This window comes from Parasteatoda tepidariorum, chromosome 6, assembly GCF_982258835.1.
Source record: "Parasteatoda tepidariorum strain Cologne lab strain chromosome 6, Ptep-v5.0, whole genome shotgun sequence".
NCBI lineage: Eukaryota > Metazoa > Arthropoda > Arachnida > Araneae > Theridiidae > Parasteatoda > Parasteatoda tepidariorum.
The window spans coordinates 7,043,167-7,054,328 of NC_141760.1; the positions used below are offsets into that span (position 1 = coordinate 7,043,167).

Sequence of the window (11,162 nt, forward strand, 5' to 3'; positions counted from 1 at the left end):
TTTAGATGTAATAGTGGAAAGTCATGATTTTAATTTGTTTTATATCAAACATTTTGTTAAATTTATCATAGTGCTTTAAATTAATCAGTTGAATGCATAAGTTAGGAAATTAATGAAACAATCATAAAAGTCGCATTCTGTCTGAATATTAATGTGAATAAATATAAATACAGTATTGCCTTTATATTAACTTTAAAACATTCATTAACAAATGTTTTTAGGGAAAAGTAAATATTCTCTTACAAATACTCGTTATTAATGTTTAACTAGTTTTATAATAAACTTTTTAATCTAATATTTATCTAGATTATGTTTATATATCTATAAATTTACAATGCATAAAAAATGAAAGTACAAAATTAAAAAGCATCAAATATTAAAAATACATTTCATTATAAAGTGACATACAAGGATTGGACAAAATTATAGAAACACTTTTATACTAATGTAAGCAATCTTTCTTTTAGCAGCCAATGGAAGATTTTACATAACAAAATTGTTGGCACGATTTAAAGGATCATGTTTGAAGCTTTTAGAAGTGAGGTCCTTTTCACACATGCAAAATTTGCACTGAACAAATTAATATAAAAATATTTGAAAAGTTCTCCTGTTTTATTATCACTACAATTAAAAATGCATTCCAATATAAATTTTAGTATCCTTTGAAGGTGATTTCAAGATTGCTAGCATTAGACTTGAAAAAAGTATTTAACTTCTCCTTATATTGGTCGGTTCGAATTCTGCATCGGTTACTACGACATCATTTCTAAAAAGGTTCGAGCACGATCTTTCGAATTGTGCAAACAGTTTTGCCATGTAAAAAAATCCTCCAAAGCATTTGTTATTAAAAGAAGTATTGTTCATCTAGAATTAGTATAGGAGTGCTTCCATATTTTTGTCCAACCCCTGTATATCTATAAAGATACTACTAGTATTTATGCTTATAAATAGAGGCAATAATCGATAGCAATTTTTTTTCCAAAATATTAGTTTTGTTAACTATTGTATCATTACAAAATGCAGAAGTTCACACAATAAAGCCAATAAATTATAAATTTTATTTTTAATGCTGTTTGTATTATAAATATATTATGTTGTTGTATCATAAACTGTTTGTTTAGAGAAAGTTAGAAATACTAGAGGTTTGAAATTGCCAGAGGAAATTTATAAAAATTATCTTAAACAAACAGTGAATGAAATAATACCTAGTTTTTTTTATAAAAATAAATACCGTCAAACCTCGATTTAACGTGCTTAAATGAATTCTCCGATTTAACGAATATTTTAACAAAAAGGATGCTAAAATGCTACAATTTAACGAATTTTTAGCTATGATTAAAAGAAAAGCAATCACTGGAAAAATATTCGTACATAAAAATGAAGCATTGAATTTTTCGCACTTTAAACTTTGAATATTTTACACCCTAATCCAAGTGTGTAATTATATGTATTTATTACATTTTAAATTTTAAAAACAAGTAGCATTAAAGAATTAAGATCATTTTAAAGTTGATTTCCTAACGTATAACTTATAATTAAGTTCATAGTAAACAATAATCACTTTTTTTCATCATCTGTATATCTAAGGGGATTTTAAATTGATATTTTTATGCCATACTCTTAACAAAAATTGATATTCGATTTAACGAATTGCTTCGGTTTAACGAACGGATTTGTCGGTCCTAATCAATTCGTTAAATCGAAGTCCAACTGTATATTAATTAATATAGTGTTTCATAGATACCTTATTTTGAAATTGATTATACAGGGTGATTCTAAAAAGATGGGCAAAATTTTAGGAAGTGATAGTACACACCCAGGCAAACAATTTTTATCAAAGAATGCATGGTCGAAAACAAAACGCAAAACCGCTAGAGGGCGTCAAAGTTTATGTTCTTTTATGAGGCAAAAACCCACAAAGAACGATGAAGTTAAGTTATAAAAGCAAATTTAATGGCATGTGATTACAATAAGTGTTCAAAACAGTGGCCTGCAGCGGCTATGCACGCAGTAAAATGGCGAAGAAAAGATAGGCGAACATTCTGAAACACACCAGGCATATCACGAACTTTCCCTGCAGCGGCCGAAAGCTTGGCGACAAGTAACGCAGTGCAGTAACTCGCACCAGGAATGGAGCTTTCACGTTTGCATCAAACAACTTTCCAAATGAGTCAGCACCTTTGCGTTTTGTTTTCGACCATGCATTCTTTGATAAAAATTGTTTGCTTGGGTGTGTACTATCACTTCCTAAAATTTTGCCCATCTTTTTAGAATCACCCTTCATAGTTTTTACTAAACAAATTGACACACACATTCCGCGATTGGAAAAAATTACGGAAGCACTTCTAAACTAACTCTTTGCAAACAACTTTTCAAATATCAGCAATTATTTTGAGAAATTTTGCATGGTGAAAGTGCTGGCACAATTTGAAAGATCATGCTTAAGTTTTTTGGAAATGTTATTATGTTTACACATGCAAAATTCAGACACTCCTTTTCGTCGATGCAAATATTTCATGGGTGAAAAGAACACCATTTCTAAAAGCTTTAAGCATTATCTTTCAAACTGTGCCAACAGTTTTGCCTTGTAAAATCTCTCAAAATATTTGTTGCCAATAGAAATATAGCTCCGATAGCTTTAGTATTGAAGTGCTTCAATAATTTTGCCGAACCCCGGTATTTCTGCTATCATTATTATAATTTTAAAAATGAAATAGAGCTGAATGTTGACTTAGTTGAAAAGGAAAAAAAAATATCCCAATTAATTTTAGAGATATGTATAATAGGATAATTTTATATTTTAAGTTTTAAATTGCTCTTAGCTGCATTAGATTGATATTTTTTGTATAATAATTTTGACTTTTATTGAATAATTTGCAAAACATAAATTTTAAAATATTAAATTAATTGTAACGTAACAGACAGTAAATAATAATTGATTAATAAATAAAAACTTCTCTAATCCTTAGGTATATAGCAATTGTCAAGCTAAAATATTACCTGCATTATTTTTGTAAGAAAATATAGGTACTCCACATTACACTTGTTTAAATGTAAAGTATTAAACAATATTAGTTCATAAAAACAGTTGAAAACAAGTTTGTAATCTACCAAATTAACTGTTAAAATTCATTTCTTCAGTAGTAAACACTTTAGTTAAACTCAAACAAAAAATTAATTGCTGCGATAAAGGTGCTAACAATACATATTTGTTCATAACAAAAGCTTACATAGTCATCAAGACACAAAATAAGTAAAAAGTCCTCTTAGGGAAAAACTGCTTAAATATTTCAAAATGAGAAATTATTTAAAAAATATTTAATACAGAAACTTTGATAAATAGCATTGTTAAAAATCTCAATATTTTTGTAATTATCTGTATCAGATTATAACAATTACGTAATCAAAAGATCATATTAAACACAATTTTTTTAAAAGAACAGAATCAGAACATATGAACTAAAATAATGATTATAATAAATAAAAAGAAATTTCTATTTCAGTCAGTTATTAAAAAAACTATTTAAAACAAACTATGTATATAAACCTTGCAAGCCCTTAGTAACCCTAAGTTAATTGAATATTATATTCTTTTTCTATACATATTTCTCTTATGTGGCACCATAAAGTCAGGCATTTCTCTATCTACTGATAACACTATGGTTATTATTCATTTTGCTTGATTGTCTTAATTAATAATTTAAATAGTTTTAAAAAAATTAGTTATACGTTAAGTATTTATCTCGAATAATTTTGTATTTTTACAGAAATAAAAACCTAGTTACGGTGTAATTATATTGATTTATTTTTGTTCCTTTTATAAATGGATGTATGAATCTTAAACATAAACAGTTCGATATTGCTGCCTACTGTTATACCAATTATTAATGACATATCTTATCTTTCCCAAAGGATAACATAATTATTACAATAGGATACGGCTCGAGAGGTGTGTGAGGAAGTAGTACAGCACATTGGGAATAGTTTTCCATCCTATCTCATGCCAGAAATGGGATGAAATTTAATATTTCTGCTGATTACTATGCTCTATAGTGCCCCGAACTTAGGGTGGTTTGTTGATTTAATGGCTGCCGGCAAATTTTTATTCAAATTCAATGCGTAAAGAACTTTGACAATATCACAGACATTTCTTGAAAACATTTAAAATTGAAATCAAAATACTTCCGAGTGGGGAAAAATTAGTTGGTAAAAAAATTCAGTTTATATATTATTTAAAACAAATTAAGGTGTTAGGATTAAGAGGAGGGGTTTAAGAATTAGAATATTTAAATCCAGTTGCGCTGTATAATCAGCTTGCTTTCTATTTAGTTACCATTAAAGTTTATATGTTGTAAAGTTTATAGCTGAAAGAATAAGTTTTAAAATTCTGATGTATCTTATTATTTCAAGGAATACATTTCAATGGTGCAGGAATTTATTTCGTGTTAATATATGAACATCATTTAAATAGATTTTTCTCTTTTCGGAAGAAGTTTTACCCTATTCCAGCACCCAGTTCCAGAACGTGTTTTCCCTCAATGCTTGGTAATAGGCTGCATATTTCCTCCTGTTCATCTCTGTGAATGATGGAAGCACTTTTGTCCAACATCATGCTTTCTAAATTCGGAGCAAAGTTTTTCCAATACTGTTGCATTCTCGTTCTGGAGGCTAATAGGAACATTAAAAGAAACATAAAGATTACATTAACATTAAATTCAAACAGTCAGCAAAAGAAAACTGCGAAAGCAGGATCGGCTGTTGATCTGCGCAACGAGGTTGCCCCTCCTCAATTAAATATTATTTCGTTTCAGTCACGTCGAACAAATAAATCCACTGATATCCTGTTTCTTTGAAAATAATTTTAAATGATTACAAACTGGAACTAAAAAAAATATTATTATAGATCAGGAAGGAACCTTTCAAATATTAAATAAGCATGTTTTTGGCAATTTTGGACCCCTTCTCTTTTGTCGGTAGAAATTAGTAATTCACAACTCCTTTCCTATGCTTATGTAAGAAAATCGCAACACCTCTTGTTTTTTGTATTAACTTTAAATTTTGCTGAAGCAATCTACTTTTTAGGGTTAATGTAAAATAAATCATTAATATTACTATTTTTTTTCTTTTTAAAAAGTTTGGAAAATGATGGGATTTTAGCATCACACTTAAGCTTTCCTTAGATATATTATTTCCACATAAGCTTTCCTTCTCTCATTTCCAAATTATTTTCAAGTTACAGATTTTCGATAAATTTCAAATTTTCACCAAAGATTTTTTTTATCACTGTTATAATTACTTTACCAAAAATATCATCGTTTTGTCATTTTAGTCATTTTGCCAAATATTTCAGTGACAGATGAATAAATTTACGTATTTTGTGCTTTATTAATTTTTTTATACACATTTACATTATTATATTTTGACCAATGTTCGAATTTTTTTATTTTAATAAACCACGATGTTGTTAAAACTTGAAGTATTATTAGTAATATCGTGAAACAGTGTTTAGTCTTGATAAATTGGGACAATGCCCTTTAAAATTATTTTGGGAGACTAGTAATTCAAAGAAATTATTCCAATTTTTCCCATCTTAGTTACGAGTTTTTTTCCGAAATTTCCTAATTCATATTTTTTGTCTTTGTTTACATTAAGAGACAGACAAAATCTGGCTAGGTTTTGATACTTAACATTTTTGATTTTGTTGAAATTGTCAAGATATGTTCTTTATGTAAAGTGTTCTTTATGTTATTTATTTTCATTTGCATTCACTGCGTTATTTTGTTTGGGGTTCAATACAGAAGATCCTCTAGAATGGGATACCTGCAAGTGACGCTGTGTGGGTATATCGATCCTGATTGGTTGTTGAAACCAAGCATTTGCTTACGTTTGCAACTGTTTTTCCTATTCTATCCTATCTTTCACTCTATATTTCTTACTTAACTCAAAGAGAGTCACGAAGCCATGTAGAACATGAAAAAAAAAAACTAATTATGCATCGAAATTGCCAGGCATACAAAACAAAAATATATCATGATCACAATGAAATACATAAACATATAATAATTCTAAGTTAAGTGATATGGCGCTGTATTTAAACAACCTCACGTTAATTAACATTCTGACTTATGTGGCTCAACTTAGCTTAATTTTAACACGCCCTTTTGCTTATAAACGATCAGCTGGAGTTGACGTCATATGTCCACATGTCTGGGTATCCATTATCTTCTTCTTCTTCTTGAAGTGCAAGTATCTGATTTTGTGAAAAACGCATTTGTTTACATGTGGTAATAGTTTGTGTAAAATGAGTGAACCACGTCAGTGATTATTAAGAAATATATACTTTTGGTGGTGCTTTGCATCGAAGGTCAAAAGTCATTCAAAAATGTTCGAAATAAGACTATTTTCGAATTAATTCGACTTTATTTCTTACCAATATTTTAAATGCCAAAATCTACTTGTGCCATCAGGGAACCACAAAGGTATACTTTTCTAAGAATGCATACCAATGAGAGGTACCGAAAGGAAAAAATCGCTTGTGTAGTGTATATTTGACACGACCTTAAATTTATTCTTGATTTGGTATTTAAATACATCGGCTTAGAATAAATTAATTATTTTCCGATATAGACATACCAGGATAGTAAATAATCAGCGAGTTTTAATTTGACATCTCAAAATTTATTATATCACAAACTATGGTGCGCCTGAGAATATATTATTCTAATTTAAATCATGTAAATATTTTTTTTATTAATTTACAACTTATTCTGTAATTGGGTACTCATAACTCTAGAAGAAGACGATCTCTGATACATAGACACGTGTTCTATGAATTCAGAGCGAGCTGATAGCTTATAAACAAGATGGAGTGTTAAGGTCGATTTAAGTTTCTCCACATTAATTAGAACGTTAATTAACGTGAAGTTAATTAAATACAGCACCTTATCGCACATTGAATTTGTTAAAATGTAATTCTTACTTGTCTACGTCTTTTATTGAACTTTGATTTAATAATTGTTTATGTATTCTATTGTAACCGTGATATATCTCGGGTCTCGTGATGTCTCGCGTTCCCGGTAACTTCGATTCATAATTAGTTTTTTTAATGTTCTACATGGCTTCGTGTTAATAAGAAAAATATAGTGAGAGAATTGAAATCTTTGGGAAAGAATCTTTGTGAACGAATATAGAATGTGTCACTTAAGAGAATTGATTATTGATGTGACTGGTTTACTCGAAATAGAAGGGAAAGAACAGTTGCTAACGTAAGCAAATGCTGCGTTTCAACAATCATTTAGGATCGAGATACTCACATTACATCACTTTCAGGTATCCAATTACTTACCTTTTTCAAAAATCTCTTATTTTATTTAAAGTGGTAGTAAACTTAATATTTAATAACTTTTACTAGAGTAGTTGATTTATAGTGGTTTTAATTACTACTAGACGTAATTTAAATAAATGTATGAAATTCCTGTTTAATATTTATCACAACTTAAAATATCAGCAAAATTAGAAAAATAACTTATTTAGCTATCACTACGAACAATCTTTGACGAAATACGCAGATTTTATGACTTTTTCTACTTAATGAATAGATTTTCTTTCTCTAATGTTCTTTCCCTTCTTTATTCACTCGTTATGACAAAAAACATTCGCAGATATGGTTGTCATAGCCAGGCACTATTTATAAAATAAAAACATTAGAAAACAATAGCTAAATTAAAGTACACATTTTTGTTTTCATTTAGCATAGTTTTATAAAAGTATATAGTTTTGGTATAAAATTCATTTCATACAGTTTTTTAAAAATTTAAGTTAAAAATAAAAATTGACAAATAAATTTCCTTCGATGATCTTTTTTTACTTTTTTACTTCTCACATGAAATCAAGATTTCTTTATGTGTTTTCCTCATAAAATTAATGAAATTTATAGAGGTGTTGTTTACCAGTTAAATTTATCTTTATCCTTAATTTAAAGCTATTTACCTGTAATATTTATTTATCATCCTTTCTTAGTATTCTTCCCTCCTTTTATTTTAAATAATATTCAAAATGAAAGGCTTCAAACTAAAAGTTTAATTTCTTTACTGTAAATATTTTTGACGAAATATTTTCTGATAAAGTAATTTAAAGTTGTATTTAACTAATTAACCGTTTTCCAGTCAGCAAGAACTAAATAGGTTACATTTACATTTTCAATAAGCATTATGTACAATTTCATCGAGTCAAAGTATACAGTGAAAGTAAGGAATATAAAATTCTAAATAATTGGTAGGAACTAGCTTTTTTCGCCATTATTTAATAATCTCTTACGTTAGGTGAAAGGCATTTAACAAGTCTTTATAGTAACCACAAATTTAACAGTTTAACAATCCAAATTTTAGAAGAAGGTTAAATTTAATTCCTATGAAATCGATTATTGAACCCGTGAAACTAAATCTGTGTCTATGCAATGAAACATTTTGGGATCTTTTAATTAAAACTTTTTATATAGACGTACCAATCAGCAATTAAACAGAAATTATTGAATAAATCTGGTGGGTATATTGTTTACGAAGCGAGCAGGGGGTAGAATTATTTAATATGGAATATAAAATATTTTTCATAAAATTAAATTCTTATATGGATATTCTATCAAATTTTACTTACCATATGAACTGGCATTCATTTTTAAAGTTTAGTAAGTAATTTTTAAGTAAGAGAACCAAAATAAAGTGCAAAAAGAGTTTATCAATAATTTTTATTGATGCGAATAACTTGGTGATAAAAACTGAAAGACTGATACTTTATATTCTATCCTCGATTTAATTCAAAAAAGAAAGTTTATATTCAGGAAAGATAAGATATTCGACTGATAAGTTGCGTCAGATGACAACACTTAATACTGATATAGTGGTAATAAAACTGCTGCGATTCACCATTTTTAAGACAGTTATTTTTAGCGCTGTTTGGCAATGTTTATGAGTTAAAAGTTCAGATAGGTCTAAAATATATATATATATATATATATATATATATATATATATATATATATATATATATATATATATATATATATATATATATATATATATATATATATATATATATATATATATATATATATATTAGAAAAATATTTCAGGGAATAAATAAAATTTCGTAATCAATGTAATCTGGCAATCCTTCTGCGTAAACATTTTTAAATCATTGTTGAAAAATTTTCAAATTTTCTGTCCTTGTAAGTTGATCTGATTTTGCTACTCGCTTTTTAGTCCCTTTTAAATGTTTTTTATTTTATTTCTGTTTTTACATGCTATTTTTACTTTTTGTGATCTATTTTATTTGTTGTTATTTTTATTAAAAATTTTTTGAGTGATCCTCACACTATTGTATTAATATATTTTGCTTTGGCTTTATTGATACAATATCAGAAAGCACTCTTTTGCGGATACAATCGTGTGGGCTGAAAAAAAGATTATATCTTTTTTTTCCCGGTTTTATTTTTCCGGTTTTTTAAATAAAATTTCATCCTTTTTTATTTTTTTTTATTTTTATTATTATATATATTATATAATCTGTTTGTTATTTTTTACTTATTATTCCCCCCCCCCTTTTTTTTCATATGTCTATAATTTTTCTTTGTTTTATTCTTCATTTTGAACTTATATATATATATATATATAAGTTAATATATATATATATATATATTAATATATATATAAATATATATATATATATATATATATATATATATATATATATATATATATATATATATATATATATATATATATATATATATATATATATATATATGCAACGCAGAATTAATACTTTCTAGCCTCGAACGAAGAGGTTATAATCATTTACCATTTTAGTAGTGTTAATTTTTCAGAGATCGATATACTCTATTTCCCCTCGTAATCATGGGAGCATATTAGAATCGTATTTCGTGCCAGGGGCTGCCTCAATTCCAAAATCCATAAAAAAGTATTTTAAATTCTTGTCATAATGGTGAAATTTTCAAGTTTGCATTTCATCAAAACCCAATCCGAGATAAACGTCCAATATACCAACAGATAAAACAACAAATTACTTTCTGGCTTTTATTTTTCTCTGTTTTAAAATTAATGAATGTTTGAATTTATTTTTACCCTATACCTAATAAATCATTAATAGTATTCGCTCTCCCTCATTTCATCAAGTTATATCGCATATTAAAGCATTATTTTTCACCAGACAGGTAACCATTTTAATTGTTTTCTCACAAGGATTCTTAATTTGAAAGGTAATATGTTTATCTATAGGGCGTCCGGTTTAACATTATTAGAAAGTGGGAACAGAAATATTTTCATGATTTTCCTTTTTTTTAAAAATATATATAGTTTTCCTTCAGTTATAACTTAATGCGTTCAATGAAATGAATTTCTCTTATATGGCACCATAAACTCGAGAATTTAACTATTGTCAACATAGTTATTACTCATTTTGTTAGGTTGTTTGAAGTAATAATTTAAGTACCGTAAACCGGGGCGAGTCTACCCATCCAGAGGCGAGTCTACCCATTTTAGTTTTATTTAATTTTCACTATTTTAAATTGCAAATAAAAAAATTTTTACCGACGGAGGACTTAGTTCAGACTCTAAGGAAGATGGCGCTGTAGTAGTTTGATCCGTTTTTATTTATTTGGTGTCTTTTTAAACGACCTGTTCAAACGACTTTTGAGAGATTTGTATTGAAAATCAGCTAATTTTTAGTTGGTGCTCCGTAAATATATTATTATTATTACTATTTTCACTTTGGGTAAGTGATAATCTTATCTAAGACTAAGATTACATTAATTTTATATGAAAAAATCCAAAAAGAATGTAAGTTTTGCTGTTGTAAACAAAAAGCCAGAATTCGCGGGGCTAGTCTACCCATTCGTATTTAGTTTTAATAAAGCATAATAATATGATTTAAAACTTTGTTTATATTAAAATTAAGTCATTTTAAATGAATTTGAGTATATTATTTTAATTCTGCATTGATAAATTTATCATTAATTGATAATCGATCAAATACTCTATTTGTGTTATTTCATGAATAAAAAAAATGGAATGTATAATAAAGTTATGAATTTTACTTCATAAATATCCTATATAGTAACTAAAATAACAATTTAATAGTAAAATTTG

The 11,162-nt window shown here is 27.3% G+C and overlaps 1 protein-coding gene across 1 annotated transcript in view; it reads right to left on the reverse strand.

Annotated features, from left to right (window-relative positions):
• Positions 1 to 8,780, reverse strand: part of LOC107440289 (uncharacterized) — a 52,292-nt gene extending 43,512 nt beyond the window's left edge. Inside the window, exons 1-2 of the mRNA XM_087165360.1 lie at positions 8,653 to 8,780; positions 4,500 to 4,668 (exon numbers count right to left, since the gene is read on the reverse strand). Coding sequence (XP_087021486.1) covers positions 4,500 to 4,668; positions 8,653 to 8,671 — 188 coding nt within the window. The 5' untranslated portion in view covers positions 8,672 to 8,780. The remainder of the gene's footprint in view (positions 1 to 4,499; positions 4,669 to 8,652) is intronic.
• Between the last annotated feature and the right edge of the window lie 2,382 nt (positions 8,781 to 11,162).